At 29.8% G+C, this 17,862-nt stretch overlaps 2 protein-coding genes across 2 annotated transcripts; one reads left to right on the forward strand and one right to left on the reverse strand.

Moving 5' to 3' along the window:
- On the forward strand, positions 1-1,162 carry LOC148313412 (uncharacterized). Its single transcript, XM_088262766.1, has 2 exons — positions 1-43; positions 818-1,162. The coding sequence occupies exons 1-2, from the start codon at positions 26-28 to the stop codon at positions 1,103-1,105; spliced, it is 306 nt and encodes a 101-aa protein (XP_088118892.1). The 5' UTR covers positions 1-25; the 3' UTR covers positions 1,106-1,162.
- Positions 1,163-5,625: 4,463 nt separating this feature from the next.
- LOC148313413 (uncharacterized) lies at positions 5,626-6,861 on the reverse strand. The gene is made up of 2 exons (XM_088263192.1): positions 6,766-6,861; positions 5,626-6,204 (listed from the first exon to the last, which is right to left on the reverse strand). Exons 1-2 carry the CDS (start codon positions 6,859-6,861, stop codon positions 5,626-5,628), a joined length of 675 nt encoding a protein of 224 aa, XP_088119318.1.
- Positions 6,862-17,862: the final 11,001 nt, after the last annotated feature.

Genomic DNA, 17,862 nt, shown 5'->3' on the forward strand with positions numbered 1-17,862 from the left:
AGTAAAACCAATCAAAACCTACAAAATGATGACCAAGTGTGTGGTAAGTCGTAATATACTTAATTGAGATCAAAATCTATCATATAAGACATTAAAAACGATAATAATATGTAAGTTGTGGGCAAAAAAATATTAATAAAATTTACTGAGTCTCTCTTCTTAACGATTCATTCAAAGATGACCCCGATATGCAATTATTATCAATTGCCAACTGCATTTCATATGTAAATATATTTTTTTTTAACTATTTGAATATTTTGCTATTGACCTGATATTGATCTAAATTCTAGATCCATAATAATTATCGAATCTAGTTTTTATCGTGTTAATTCTTCAGATCATACGTAGGTAATACGTTGAATCGCAACATAATTTTCTCTAAACCCAAGAAACATTTTACATAATTGATTTTTTTATTTTAAAAACACAGTTTTTGTATTTAAAAAATAAGTTTGTCTTCGAAATAAATAAAAGAGTTATTAAAAGGTAAATAAAAAATAAATATATTTTTCAAATATGTTCTAAAAAAACAAAAACAACAATATGTATTCTAAAAAAAAAATCGGGCTTGAACTGACGACCAACTCTCGCTAGGTGAATTATTTTATTAGTTTTCGAAATTAGCCATGTAAAAAAATCTCAATAAGTGGTGTAATACAAATGCTTAATTTTTAATAATTAACATGTCTTTCCACAATGTTAATGCCAAATCAATCGGCTATTTTAAGATTTTGAAAAATGCAATTGTCCAAATACTACTTTCATAAAAAAAATTATAAATGTTATATTTTTTACAATATGTGTTTGTTCCTTTTAGTTCATGATCGTCGCCGCCTTCCTGGTGTCATCCACATCAGCCGGAGTACTTCCACTGGCCGCATCCTACGCTGTCGCTCCCGTGGCGTCTTCCTACTCAGCACACACGGTGAACCATGCTGTAGCCACTCCGTTCGTCGCTCCTGCCCCCCTGGTAGCCGCCCCCGCCCCCCTGGTAGCTGCCCCCGCCCCCCTGCTGGCTGGAGCCGCCCCCCTCGCCTACTCTGCCTACCCGTACTCTGGACTTCCCTACTCCGGACTTCCCTATTCAGCCGCTTACCTGGGTTAAGCTTCCACGCATACAAGACTGAACGACGCACGCGTGATTCGTGTCACTATGACCTGAACTTTCTCCTATAATGTATAAATAATTTATCTTCCCTCTATTAAAAAAAAACTCTTTACAAATTCTCTAGTCTATTTTAATTCAACATACATCTATTTTCATATCATATATAAATCTTACCTTCATTTTCATTTTTCAAACCTTTATATTGTCAGATTTTAATGCTATTCACTATTTAATAAATTCCTTTATTTTTGTATATATTCCCTTCATTCTCAGTTTCACCAATCTACATACTTATTCTATCATAATATTTTTTTGTATTGTATATATTTATTTATTATTTCTTAATTCTAATATTTGCATAAAACTCTCAAGTTGTTCTTTCACATTGAGTTTTTTTTATTAAATTAAAATAATTGTTCAAACAAACGCAAATGGATTTTATTTATTATGAATAAGAATTATATGTTTTCATTGATTGATTTGGCATCACTTTGTGGTAGAATCTATGCATTTTTAATTTAAGTTTTGCTTAGTAAAAACCACTATTTGGTTTACTATGTAAAACTTAAATTAAAAATTATGTGTACTGAAAAGTTTATCTACTGTGAGTTTTTAACAAAAGCGTTATCTACATAGATATGTCGAGTGTAGACATGTTTTACATTTATTTTTAATTGGCTGTTCCCAGTGGTTCTGTGGCTCAGCCTGGTTAAACATAAAATGAAAAAGTAAATAAAAACACGTGCGTGTCAATATTACAAATCAATCGGTAAATAACTTATATTTAAACAGAAAAGTAAATGATCTCTATCCTTTCCCAGTGGTGCATAGGGCATTGCATCACGTATTTTGACCCTCCTGGAATTGAACAGCTACAACACACTACTCGTTACACCATAGAAGCGGACCAAATAATGTAATAATTTGAGTCGGGATGTGGTCCCGTGGTTAGTGTCGCGGACTCGAAGTAAGAGTTTCTCGGTTCGAATCCACTCTACCACAATTTAATAACTACATATTTCTAATATGAGCCGCTTAGGCGCACAGAAATAACATGAAATTTAAATATTTGTGTAAATAATAAAAACACAAATATTTCTCTTTAAAAAAAATGATAACTGATACCGAAAAAAAAATATATCTGAAAATTAAATGAGTTAAATTAATAAAAATGGAAAAAAGGCATTTTATTTTCTAGCTAAAAAACGTTATCAACCATGTGGTATGGTAATACGAGTATAAACAATCCGCTTATCATTCATCGTTAAATTTGTGTAAAACCACTTGAAAACTATACTTCTCGACTGCTGGTTTCTCATTAGGTCAACTATATAACGACTTTTTTATATTAAATTATTTTTTTTTCAGTATCCTGATGATAAATATTTCTTTTTTTTCCTTCCAGGATTATATCCTAGCAATAATGATCGGCAACCGGTTCCAAATTGCTAAGGTCGTGAAAAATAAAGGTTAAAATGTGAATGTCACCCGCTCTTTGCATTATATACACCTTACATTATCTTACAAATGTCAATAATGGCAGACTTACCCACTATTCAATAATATTTACAATGTACATCGTAACATTAATTTAAATATGGCACATATTCAATATTTGCAAATGCATTTGACATAAAAAGATTATTGTTTATTTCATCATTGGAACCTCATTTATAAATACATGCATGCTATTATAATGATGCTGAAACACATATCAGTATGGATGTAGTTCACATAAGACGACCTTTGATGCGAGTAATTTGGTTATTTTAGACATTAATTGCATAATACTAATAATGAGTGAGGCTTTCATCAATTTGTTTCTGTAATAATATAATTCATGGAAAATTCCCGAAGATAATCTTGAGGTTATTCTCTGTTGTGTATTTGTTTACACAATTCATCAACAATTATAAATAATCCGATTATTTTCTAAGGTATAACAGAAGAAAAAGCGATAAAATAATATGGTACAAATTGCCTGCTATATTATCAAACGGTGTCCCTCATTTAGTGATTATGTAAATTTTTGAGCAAGAATGATTTAAATTGGAAATTTAATGTGCGAAAAAAGGTATTCAGTTGACAAAAATTGACGAGACAATAAAGATCTATCGGTTTTAGTAATGTCTTATTTTGAAAATATGACAAGACGAATAAAACAAATAAATGAGCTTTGTAACAAATCTTGATTGATATAAAATATTGAATACATTGTATTAATGGGTAATATATCCAAAATAAAACACGGTTTTTGTTGGATTGAATTCTACATTTATTTATGTATATTTTAATACGTGACGCGTTTTGTCTTCTTAGGACATTATCAAACACTCATGACTGTTGGATAATGTCCTAAGAAGACGAAACGTGTCACGTATTAAAATATACATAAATAAATGTAGAATTCAATCTAACAAAAACCGTGTTTTATTTTGGATGTATTACCCAACAATTCAATGTGGAATTCTACCAACTGTCTGCAGTTACAATAAATGAATCCATTATGTTTATTGTATTGTTATGTCTTTTGTTTTGTTTTTAGAGACCAACTTTATTCATTTTATTATTATTTATTGTGAACTATACACATCCATCATCATTTTAAAGACATAAACTAAATATGGTATGAATTCTTGTACATAATAGGCAAGGAGAATTTTGTAAGGTAACTAATATATAATTTTTTAAATTGCTTTCAGTAATACTTTTTAAATAATCAATATTTGCACTTAATTATACAATATGAAAATATATACTTATATATAATTGGACACCAGTATACTTGGATAATAACTGGTATTTATCTACTAGTTGTTATTTGTCCTTACACTCGGCTACCGTACAGGAGGTCCCGGGTTCAATTCCCAGAGGCAGTCAAATAAAAATAAGTGATTTTTCACTCTAATGTTTATTCAATATTATCCTGTCTGATCTCATTTCCTTCATGTGTTAACTATTAAGATAACACTGCGTTAAGATAGCATTGCTATTTTCCATGTTAAAACATGTTTTGTTGAATCAAATAAACAGTTTTCAGTTTCATATTATTTTTTGACATCTCATCAAAGATGAAGAAGAATATGGAAGTCTGGGCGTTTACGGGGCTGACGACCGTCATATGCTGGTTAAAATGATCACTTTACTCACGTGTGACATTCACCAATTCTACCCATTATTGACAACCACACTCAAATTCCTGGAAGTTCTATATATTTGAACCAATTTTGAAACATTGTTCTTGAATCACTAGAACTCCACTAGAGACATCTATTGGTGAGATGAAAAGAAGCTTTGATTTTGATTATTAAAAATTAAATACTTCTGTAAGACCACTTATTGGGGTTTATTTAATTTGAAATGAATAGTTTGGAGAATTACATACATATGTTTTAATCAACAGATGATCACACAAACTTCATCGAATAGTGTAATTTTCAAAACTAGTCGAGTGAAACGAAGTAAAACTGAATTAGTAGTCTGATAGAATGTTTTTTAATAATCAACATGTAATTCAACAAAGTTATTGCCAAATCAATAAATAATAGGCTTCTGGTTTTACCGATGAAAACAAAAATATATTTTGTAATATAATGAAGTCAATTGTAATTATTTGCGGAGGAAATACAAAATTAGACGTGTTATAATTAAAACTGAATATGTTCGTTTATTCAAAATCCTAAATATTCTTAATTTGCACTATCGTAAAAAATAATCATCTAATAGATGACGAGTAAAATAACTTTTTTCTCGACAAATTATTTTTCCTGTTTTTTTATTGCTTCACAAACATTGTGAAATCCTATACATATTAGAAATGTGTGTTTTCTATTTTATTTATATTCCGTTTGACCAGACTGAGCCACAGCGGTGTGGGTAAAGCTAGTTTAAAATAAGTATTTATTTATCTGATTGGTTTCATATTAATTTTAAAACTTTTACCATTTTCTAATGATCCTATTCAGACTTTGTAATTAATTGTATTTTCATACTCTTCACTCAATAAAATGAGTAATGTAACGTTTTAAATAAACAATAATATTTTTTTAATTAGTTTTATGAATTTATGAATTTAATTATTTTTATGAATTTATGTATTTATTTATACCTGCAATTTATGAGCAGAAACTTAATATAAAAAGCTTTCATTGTGGCACAAAGTAATAAATAAGGAAGGGTTCAATATTTTGAACACGATTCTAGTCAGTAGCAAGACGCCTCCTCAACTACTCAAGCTATCAACTCGAAAATATGAGAAGAGGTTTTCAGAATAACTTTGTTATATTGTATCAATATCGACGCCTTGGTTTAAAATTACTTTGTTATACTATTAAAGTAAAAAATGAATATAAGTATGTCAATAAAATAAGGATATTTTTTTTATGAAATCTTTATTTATAATAAGAGATCAGTCATACACATTTTCAATCACACACATAACAATCAACTTTGTGTAAAAATATAACAAAATATTTACAAAGTACATATTAACAACTTTTATGGCGTGGAATAATCGCTTATCCCAAGACGGGGTAGGAATATGGTGAAGGGGCAAGTAGGGGGGAGGGTCCAGCAACGAGTGGGGCCTTAGCCAACAAAGGGGCAGGAGCGCCAATTAGGGGGGCTGGTCCACCAATATATGGGGCAGGGCCGCCAATGTATGGGCCAGGGCCGCCAATGTATGGGGCAGGAGCGCCAATGTAAGGGGCAGCAGCGTTAATGTAAGGGGCAGCAGTGTTAATGTATGGGGCTGGAGCCCCAATGTAAGGGGCAGGGCCGCCAATGTAAGGGGCAGGAGCTCCAATGTAGGGGGCAGGACCGCCAATGTATGGGGCAGGAGCGCCAATGTAAGGGGCAGGGCCAGCAACAAGTGGAGCAGGACCCACGATCGGTGCTCTGGCGACCAGGGGAGCAGGAGCAGCTAAAAGGGGCGCCCTAGCCAATACAGGAGCTGGAGCAATGAACGGAGTAGCCAATGAATGATGCACTGTGTGGGCGTTGAAGGAACTGGCCACAGGTGCAATTGCGTATGATGCTGCTACCGGAAGAACCCCAGCTAATGCCGACGATACCACGGACGCCACGAAGCAAAGGACCTACAAGGATGAATACATTTTTATAATAATTCATATTTAAGGCAATAACTTTGTGACTTTCTATTTTATGATTAAAATAAGACTTTGTTTAACTAAATTGTAATGTCTACCGGTTCGCTAAGCTAACCGCTTCATTTTCATTACTGATTAATACTAAGACACTATCTACTTAACAAAAATCAAAATATTTTGATAGAAGAGCTTGAGTGCTAAACAAAAGAGCTCAACTGGCTTTATTTTTGTGTTGATCCCTTTTGACTGATCCCTGATCCCTGATCCCTTTCGGCTGTGACTGCTAATCGACACAAAAAATAATTCCATTTGAGATCTACCTAAGCTCTTTTGCCTAGCGGCCAAAATATTTTGAATATTGTTAAGTAGATTTTTGTATTTATCAGTCTTGAAAAAGAAGTGGTTAGCTTCGAAACTGGTAGACATTATAATAAAATATTTATAGTGATTAAAAAATAAAGTTAAGTTTTAATTATAACATTTTTATTATTTCAAATACATTTAAAAAATATTTTATGCAATATTTGTATTAGTTTAATAATAACCTACCACAATCGACATCATTTTGTTCCTGTTATTGTTAATGGTACTATGTACTTCGAAGGATGGATAGAAGCTGATGACTGCAGAGTACGGGCTCAACATTTTATACCATGCATTTAGTAATACCGCACGCCAAAGAAAGTGAATCGTGTCGCCATAGAAATTAGTGAATCAATGTTATTTCGGTTAACATACAAGCTACTGCTCGAAGTCGCAAGCTGAATTTTAACTAGCCTAACCGTGAAATTAAAAAAAAACATTAATAATACAAACAATTCACTATTAGATCTCTTAAAAGAAATTTAATCTAAAAACTTGACTCTTTTAAGGACAAAAAATGTTTTCTTATTATTTACAAAAATATTTCAATCACATACTATTTTTATAGGCCTATGCAATCTGATATTAATTCTTTGTTTAAAATAGGTATCAAAAATGTGTTAAAGTAGGCTTGAACCCAAAAATTCTGATTCAAAGTTAGTTATACTAACCACAGAACCATATCCTTACAGAATAAAAAGACCTTAATTTATATTTTTAGATTTCCCAAAATAAAACTTTTTTATATGCCCCTAATAAGAATTGGAAATTTATATTGTAGATTCGGCATTAACTTTGTGGAATGACATGATGATTATTTTTTTTAAATTAAACACTTGTAATAAACCACTTCATGAGTTTTATTTTTATTATACACAACTAGTTTCGAAAAATTACAGATGTTTTCGTTTACGTTTCAGGTGAAAATTAGATTTTTTAATTTTCACCTGTAGAAACTAGTTATTAGTGTCCGCCCCCGTAGTGTAATGGCTAGCACGCTCGGCTACCGTACTGGAGATTCGGGGTTCGATTCCCAGGGAGGGTCAAATAAATATAAGTGATTTTTTTACTCTAATATTTATTCAATATTACCCTGGACTGGTATCTGAAGCGAAGGGCTGATCACCTTTCCTTCATGTTAATGATCAAGATAACACTGCGTTTATATGATACAGTGCCCTATGCACCATTGGAGTGCGGATAAGGGTTTGAATGAAGAAACTAGTTATGTATAAAAAAAATAAAACTCATTAAGTGGTTTATTACAAATGTTTAATTTGTTAAAAAAAGAATTAAAAATACATATACAACAATGAAATTAAAATATAGAAGTTCCAAGACGACTGCCACAGAATATTCCCTTTGTACTTGAACTTGTAGTATTATTCTCCTATTTTCAATTTTTGGGCTACAATAACTTCCTTTTTTCTACCACCCCAATCAAGTTAAATATATTGACATACAGCGTAGTAAATTTTACAAGTTTTTTTTTGCATTTAGGATGTTACGTTTGGCTTTAAAGATGTTTTTTAAAAACATATTTTGTGTATTAAAAGCATTGATTACTTTGTGGTATGGTAATAAGAAATAAGTAAAACACTCTCCTTATCATCCATTGTTTACTTTGTGTAATACTACTTTCATAAACACTTATTTGAGACTAAAGGTTTCGAAAAATTATTCCATCAACAGATCATTAAAATAAAATTATTACGATTTGACATTTGTATAAAAATAAAATTTTTGAAAGAGATAAAGACGACAAATGAATCACAATGAGAATATTTTCAAAAGCGGACTCGAAGCTAAATTTAGCTGGTTATATATTGTGGGTGAGTCTTTATTAATAACTTTATTTATTTCATTTTTCTAAATTATCTAAACGAAGACCAGTTTTATTTACATGTAAAATTTCTTTACCCGTTGATTTATTAAAATTATGGTCTTTACATACAAACATATAAGGTGATTAGCAATGTTTTTTTTTTAGTTTGAGTATTAAGGCGACAATATATATTCTGACTCTTGATCTCCCACAGAGTTATGGGCATTTATAATGAGCTCTTGTGTTTTCATTGTGAGTATTTATACATAATATATTGTTATGAATTTAGAATAAAGCCGAGTATGTAACATACGTATTGCAGTATTATAATCCTTTTGAATTCCGGTTTAATAATGGGATATCTCAAAGCCCAATTGAGATTACAGGAACTAACCTCCAATAGAATATTCCTATTATCTGCTTGTATAATTAGAATATTATATGTCCTTAATATAACAATGTTCCAACGATATTTTGATTATGCTTTTTTTTTAAGAACATGAATAATCCCTTGAGGGTTGTTAGAAAGATTTATTGTAAATAGTCTTTTCCCGATCATGCGTTGTTGTGGCTCAGTCTAGTTTAATGGTAAAGAAAGAAAATAGAGCATGTATTTATTATAAATCTTAAATTTTACAGTGTAATAAAAATATTAATAATCTTTAAAAACACAGAAAACACTTAGTGACAGTACCTGTCAAGAAGCAGGCTGTCCGTCATGAGCAATTATGTCATGTTGCTGTTATGTTCAGTAGATGGTGCTGCCATTGTAGCCTCAAAAATATTTTTGCTTGCCACCACATTTTCATTAAGCTTTTGCCGAAAATTTTAGGCAATCGAAGTTTTAAATAATGAATAAATTTAGACGAATTAAGATTTTGAGTCTTTTGAGCAGTGTTAGGTTTTACGATTTGTCACCAGTTGGCTTAAACGATCACTTAATACACATCTAAAGCGTACGTTAACGTACGCATGAAATAATATTTAAGGGATATTCTAGTAAATAATAATACTTCGAGAAAATCTCATATTAAAATATTGTTATTTACTTTATAAAAATCTCGCAAGATGTCGCTTCGAACTCGCATGTGAATAGGCACCTGAATACATATACATCTCCCATACAATTCATTGGTCAGGAAATTAAAAATATTCCAGAATGACGAACGTGACCCAAACGTAATTTTGATATTTATATGTTCTTGGTAAAAAATATATATTTAAAAAAAATCCCATGTATCAATAATAAATCTATACTTAGTTCATATATACGGAGAACGTATAAAACAGTATATATTATGTAATAGGTTGATATATGTATTTTGTTATCTTCTTGTGAGTCTAGTGGTGTTCTCAATAATATCATTTTTTTATATTTTCTCATTTGTTTATCTTAAATATGCTTCTTACCATTTATTTCTTTTAAATATGTTTCTTGTGCCTATTTATTATATCTGTTTTTTGTTTTTATAATTTTCAATGTATCAGTATTAGTTTTGGTTATTTAAAAAAAAAAACTTTTTTGTTACCTACTTTATTATTTGTGTTCCAGTCTTGTTAACCTTAATCCCATGTCCCAAAATGAGAAATAGAAATTACTTATCGGGAATATAATATGTTTTGAAATAAAAAAATAAAAAAATAAAAAAAGTCATGATCTTAGAGGCCAGTGGCTCAATACAAGCTCTACAAACAACAGATAACAACAGACAACAGACCTAATTATTACAGAAAACACTTGTTTTTTTTTACGACTTTAATTTATTTTACGAAGACTAGTTTTGGATGCTAAGCTTCCATCTTTAGGTCTAAATGTAAACATTTATAAACATTTGTAAACGTGTAAATATTTAGATGCTTGGCTTCCGAAACCAGTAGTCATAAAGTAAAATCAAATGGTAAAAAAACGAGTTTTTTCTTTTATTATTTCAACACGTCTTACCAAAAACTTAATTCCGAAACAATAAGTAAAATAATCTATCTTGAAACACGTATAAATAAGACAAGAAAAATTGGGCAAATACAAAAATCGTTGAAAATCGCATCTTTTTTGTAATCGAATTGTCACGTACAAATAATTATAAGTGTTTCATTTTTTTAGGTCACAGTACCAACTGTGCGGCATACTAATGCGCGATAATAATCGGTGTGCAACTGTGATCTATATTGTGAACCGCGATTGTCTACCGATTGAATAATCGCTTAGGATTGATGTTAATGTGTATTATCATACCGCGATTACGCGTTAGCAGTCTTATGCAACAAATCCATGTCAAATAGGTCTATCTTTGTAACATATAACATCAAAATTGAGTTGATTCCAAAATTAAAATAAGCAAAAATTAAAATTAGTAAATTTTGACATCTCAATATATATGTCCGCCTCCGTGGTGTAATGATTAGCGTGTTCAGGTACCGCGCCGGAGGTCCCAGGTTCGATTCCCAGGGGAAGGGGACTAAAAAAAAAAATATATATATATATATATATATATATATATATATATATATATATATATATATATATATATATTTCTGATTTTACAATCTAATATTTATTTAATATCACCCAGGACTGGTCACTGAAGCGCAGGAATGATCACCTTGCCTTCATGTAAGTAATGATCAAGATAGCACTGCGTTAATATGATGCAGTGCCCTATGCACCATTGGGTGCGGATAAGGGTTAAAAAAATACATTGTTTATAACCTGTCGTGAGCTGGTTACGTGATTACTTTTCATACGTAAAACTCTAAATGCTTTATGTGTGAGTTTACTGGATTCATGTATGGTTGATTTGAGAAAGCTTTTATTTATCGAAGACCGATGTCTAAACAAGGATTTGGAAGCACCCAAAAAATGTTACAATTATAATTATGTGGTCAAATTATTAGCAATATAAAAATAATCGAAAATCTTGTTTTAAGGCGTTTCCCAGTTGCATATATCTAAATAAAAGTTTTCTAAAAAAACATAGATGTCTGCAATAAACTCACACTTAAAGCGCCATGAGATTAATGACATATGTAGGAGTTCCAAAATTTATATAGTGTGGTTGTTATATTACAATTATAGGGTAGAATGGTAAATGTTACACGTGTGTAAATCGATTATATAACCAGCATCATATAAGGTCATAAGCCCTGTAAATACTCATACTGCTGTATTCTTCTTCATCCACGTTGAGATGTCAAAATGCAAAAATAGCTCTTAAGTGGAGAACCCGATTTGTGAACAAGAATTTGGACACACGCAAAAAATGTTGTGAATAAAATAAGTACAGTTCTGATGAAAACCAATGATTTTTTTTTTAATTTTACATTGCATTTGTGCAATGCATTTAGATATTTTAAGGATTTTTTCCAAATAATTAAACTTAAATTGAAAATCTGGATTGTTTCAGGTGACTTAATAGACCTTGAGTAAATTTCCCGTTTAGATCTATGTAAGATCTGGAGTACTTAGTATTATAATTAGATATGCGTTTAAAAAAAAAGTAAAAAAAAATGCATGTTCATTTTACGTCCTTACTCATGCAGGATGAAAAGTTTAAAGAAAATTAATATAATCCTGGAAATATGAACCTATTTCTAATAATAAGCCGCTTAAGCTCACTTAAATAGTATGAAATGCAATATTTGCGTAAATAATAAAAACATAAATTTTTCTAAAAATATATTTGTTCTTTTCAAGAATAATTCAAAAAAATTATTTAAAAAAATTATAATAATATTGATTTAACTATAATATAATAACTCGAGCAAAAGGTTTTCAAAAGAAAATTTTAATCATATATTTAGTATTTTTTTTAACCCTCATCCGCACCCGATGGTGCATAGGGCACTGTATCATATAAACACAGTGATATCTTGATCATTAACACATGAATGAAAGGTGATCAGCCCTCCGCTTCAGGTACCAGTCCAGGGTAGTATTGAATAAGGATTACAGTGAAAAACTCACTAATATTTATTTGACCCTCCCTTGGGAATCGAATCTGGGACCTCCAGTACGGTAGACGAACGTGCTGACCATTACACTATGGTAATTTATTTCACAATATCACAGGAACATTAATACGAGGAGATCCTACGCCGAATGAAAGAACTAGGCTAAGACGATTATTAAATAATCCATATTGGGAAAATTACGTACGTACAAGGAAAAATGTCCACTGGAAATTCGTATAGGTTGATAATCGCGTACACCACATGAAGATGACTACAAATAACTGCGTGCAGTAACAATAAATTCGTCATATAAATTAAGTGAACGACACGAGTGCTCGTTAAAATTTATTTATCTATATGTAGGTATATACATCATTACCTGTGTAAACTTATTCTTTGCTTAAAATCCAACATACATTATGTTACAAAATTATCTGTCACATAAAATGTAATATGTAAGAAACTAAACCTCTTTTAATAAGCAATATATTTAAAACTATATAAATCGAGATGGTATGGTCACATAGAACGCAAAATACCTGATCATATTGTGAAGCAAGCAATCGCCATGGATCTTCCTTGAAAGGCATCTAGAGGAAGACTAAAGATTTTATGGATACTGTAGAAAAAAAACATTCGAAGTCACGGTCTAGGTGACATTGCCCATGAAAAAAGGATTTATAACTTGCGGACGAGAAGAGCTGACTCCAACACTCTACAAAGATGATAACTAGGGATGGAGTCAGAAAGAAGAAAATTACTTTAAGTACATCAATATAGATCATTTCTGTGCTATTTTATTTAAGCATACAGTTTTTTAAAGAAAATGTCATAATGAAAAACCAATCAATAATACAGAAAATAATATATTAATAAAACCATAACAGAAACACGCTACGTACCTACTGTATAAGTAGAAGAACAAACTTATAAAAGTTAGAAGTGCGAAGACAATAAATTACAAGAAAAATTATATTTTATTGGTAGTGACTTTGCCTTTAGTCTAGGTTAATGCACATTATATAAAATTGCACGGTTGATAAAATGCATTACGTAGGAGCAAAACACTGTTCGTATAATATATAGTACTACTTTTATGGCTCACGATCGAGGGTTTACATACATAATGTATGTCGATCAGAATTTTTACACCCACTTCCATACTTTACTGAGTGAACGCACCGTGGAAAGTAGATCGACTGTCTGCTCAGTACAAATGCGGAATCGTAAGATATGTATTTTCCGTTAATATTGCAATTGAAATGCACATATTATAATAGAATTAAAATAAAGGATGTATAAAAAAATGCGACTAGTTTATTTTATCTGATTACTGGGGAAATACGTCCCAATTTCATGTATGTAATACACATGTATCAATAAAAAACCTTTTTTATTAAATAATTGGATTAACGTTAATAAAAAAATACATAACAATTTTTTAAGAAAAAAAATGTTTCGCTTAACGAGTATTTCGTTTAACGAGTAAGATGTTGGAACGAATTATGCTCGTTATAAGAGGTTCCACTCTATTCGTTTTTTTTAGAGCTTTATTATTATAGTAAGCCTAGCTATAGCATATGGGTAATAATATAAGATAATATCTCAAAAAAGATGAAAAAAATAATTCTGAGTATGTATAGGGTTTACGACCTGCCACATGTTGGCTTTAGTGATCATTTTATACACGAATAAAATTCACCATTTTACCTATAATTGACAACCACTCTATATTTTTTTTTTTGGAATCCGTATATAATAGGGTCTTAAGTCCTGTATATACCGAGACATCCATATTCTTCTTCATATAAGTGTAGAAAGCCAGATTTGATGAACAAGGATGAAGAATATTACACTGGTAAAGTATTAGGCTGGTAAAGTATTAGGCTGGTAAAGTGATCACTTCACACACGTACACCATTCTACCCATGATTGATAACCATACTGCTCAAATTTTTGTTACTCTTAAAACACTTTTATATGAATGCGTTATCCTTACCGATTTTTTTCCACATACTGGGAGACGCCTGAAATCATGATTTTCTATTGTGAACAAGGATTTGGATACACCATGTAGTAGAAAGTATGAAATTTCTTCATATAATACGTACCTTAAGTCCCTTGGCTACCATCATTAAAATTGACAATTTATGATAACTAAAATTTAATTTTACATAACTGTTAAACTTTGACGTTATACAAAATGTGTGCAACTTCAAATCACCTTTTTGAAGTGTTTCGCTTGAAATTTTGTTATTTGTAAGTTTTTTCTTAATACCAATACATATATATTATACATACTAAATTTTACGTATATGTTGTTATCATTTGTGTAGAATTATATTTTCGGACTAATAATTGAATACAATAATAATTTTATCTTTTATCTGATCATTTCAACACAATCCCTTTGAAATAATTATTGCATTGTGTATTTATATATTTCGAATAAGAATAGGTGTCCATTTTGTTGTAACCAGGAAGTGAGAAATTTGCGTTGGAAGGATATTATCTTTCCACCTACATAAATGATACCATAGTATTGTTTGATCATGTTTTCAATAAGTTAGTATTGCAAAATTTGCTTTAGATATTAAATTCGAAAATATGGTTTTCTGTTACCAAAATAATTGTATTGAAATCGTGGACTTCTTATCTGCAAATAAGAAAAGCTAAATCAATTACTGATGTTGCCTATACCTAGAAATACAAACATCTGCATTTATTTTAAGCATTAGGTCATTTGACTCTTATCTACACCCAGTGGTGCATAGGGCACTGCATCAAATTGATGCAGTGTTATGTTGATTGTTAATTATATGAAGGTTATGTGAACAATCCTACACTTAACGTACCAGGCTAGAGTTATATAAAATAAATATTTGAGGGAAAAAACATTTATATTCTTCTCCACTATAAAAAAAATATTCTGACCCCTGTTTGCACTTAGCGATGCGTAGGGTACCAAACCGGATTGATGCTGTGGCAATCTGATCACTAATAGGTGATCAGTCCTACTCTCCAGATATGAGAATGGAGCGGAAAAAAATTGTGAGGTGCAGATGACGTGAGTGTTGAAGGACATTATTGCTTTTTTTTAAAGGTTTTTTTTTTCTTGATTTTTTCCTTTTCATATTCATATATTTTTTATAACTTCCATGCAATTTTTATATTGTTTTAAATATACTGACGTAATATGCTAGTGAAGTCGAAAATATTACATTTATTACGACTTATAAGACCTTATAAAAATTTAAGTTAAGGACAAAATATACAAATGCATTAATTGCATGTAGAAGATAATATCACTCTAATAAATTACAATCGCTGTCTTGTTCATACAAAGAGTCGAGGTTAATTTAATACATCTGAGCCAATTATTATTGATATAACAAACAATAAGTTCGCATGAGATACAGGCTGTTGCAATTTTATATGTCACAACATTTTGAGTGTGTTCAAATCGTTGTTCTGGTCAAATTATAAGCTACAACTTGTCAAATTAAAAAAAAAAAATCCATGCAAAATGTCTTTGAAAACACTGAAGTAAATATGTAAAAATCTCTTTTATGGAAATTTACCTTGAATATACAATATAAGCAGAGTATAAATACTAATAAATATCGAAATAACAAAAATAATAAAAAACTTGTCAATTATAAGCTTATTAAAAAAAATTATCATGTTTTCAGGCTTCTCCTACTATGTAAAATAATTCAAAAAGGCATTTCATAAAGGTCGCTCATAAATACATGCATTTCATAAAGGTCGCTTAAATCAAACGTGAACTCACATATGAAAGAACGTGTAAATTATAGAATATAATTACATATTCATGGGTTGAATGGTGAATATTACATATGTATAAAGTGATCACTTAAACGAGTCGATAACAGGTCAAAAGTCCTGTAAATATTCAGACCTTAGATGTCAATTTTATATGTAAATTAACAAGAAAAACATTTAGAAGAAAGAAAACATATTCTTCTTAATTTTGAAAAACAGTCACGTCTATATTTGTTTATAATACTTATCAAAATAAGCTTTCGAGAAAAATTTAAACTAAGAAAGTAAGATTTAAATTAATATTATTTCTTATTTATATTTTATCTTAATAACTAAAAACCAAATCAAAATTGTCTTAATTTGAGTGAATCTCGTTCACTAATGCTGATACGTCCAGTGGTTTTCTCAATCACAGATTTACCGATCATGCATTCATTGAATAACTATGGACCGAGTATCATAAATAAATTAAAAAATGTCACCAAGAAAATCTAGAGATAAAAGCAAAATCATATGATACCAAACATTCCTAGTGACATTTTTTTTGGGTCTCGCTCTGTAAATTTATTAGTTCGTGAATGAGTGAGGCACCGATAAATCTGCCTCCTTTACCGATAAAAGATCTATCATTCAATTGATTCGGTATCAGTGAACAGATACTGTGAAAGAGAACTACTGATGTAGATCTTCTGAATAACCGGGTCTTACTCACCTCTATTTCACAGCCCTGAGCCATTTGCGTAGGTAAAGTTAGTTAATGGCGATTAATTTTTGTTACCTAAATAATTTTAATTAAAATATTTTAATCAATGCGCAATAATTTTCTATTTGATTGACAATTTAATAACGCTTTAGAATAGTAGGTACGCAAGTCAACAGTTCGTGTGCCATAACACATGTGTATCAATTTTTTCTTGTTGTTAATATATTTTTCTTACTTAGGGATTTAATATGTATGTATAGGTTTTCGATACATATGCTACATACATATAAGCGATATGTTCTCACAAAAAATATTATAAGAATTAACCATTTGAAACAGCAATAAAGAGTTGTGTATGAGTAAAAAAATATATTGATATGTATTTAAAGATGTATATTCTTTTTTTATTTTATATTTTATTTCATTAGATTTTTTTTATTTTCTATCAGTATATACTTTTTGAAGCTATTTTTTTGCCATTTAATACAGTATAAGGCTTTTATTTTATATACATATATATATATATATATATATATATATATATATATATATATATATATATATATATGTATATATATATATATATATATATATATATATATATATATATATATATATATATATATATATATATATATATATATATATATATATATATATATATATATATATATATATATATATATATATATATATATATATATATATATATTTATATATATATATATATATATATATATATATATATATATATATATATATACACATATATATATATATATATATATATATATATATATATATATATATATATATATATATATATGCACACACACCCAAACACACACACACACACACACACACATACACACACACACACACACACACACACACACACACACACACACACACACACACTCACACATACACTCACACATACACACACCTGTATATTCAACACTCAATCAATGGAAAATATAATATAATTGAAAAAAAATTACTATTTAATTAAGTTTATTAA

The sequence above is a fragment of the Brachycentrus maculatus genome, unplaced genomic scaffold, assembly GCF_059751285.1.
Source record: "Brachycentrus maculatus isolate JH-2025_06_01 unplaced genomic scaffold, ASM5975128v1 h1tg000012l, whole genome shotgun sequence".
Classification (NCBI taxonomy): Eukaryota; Metazoa; Arthropoda; class Insecta; order Trichoptera; family Brachycentridae; genus Brachycentrus; species Brachycentrus maculatus.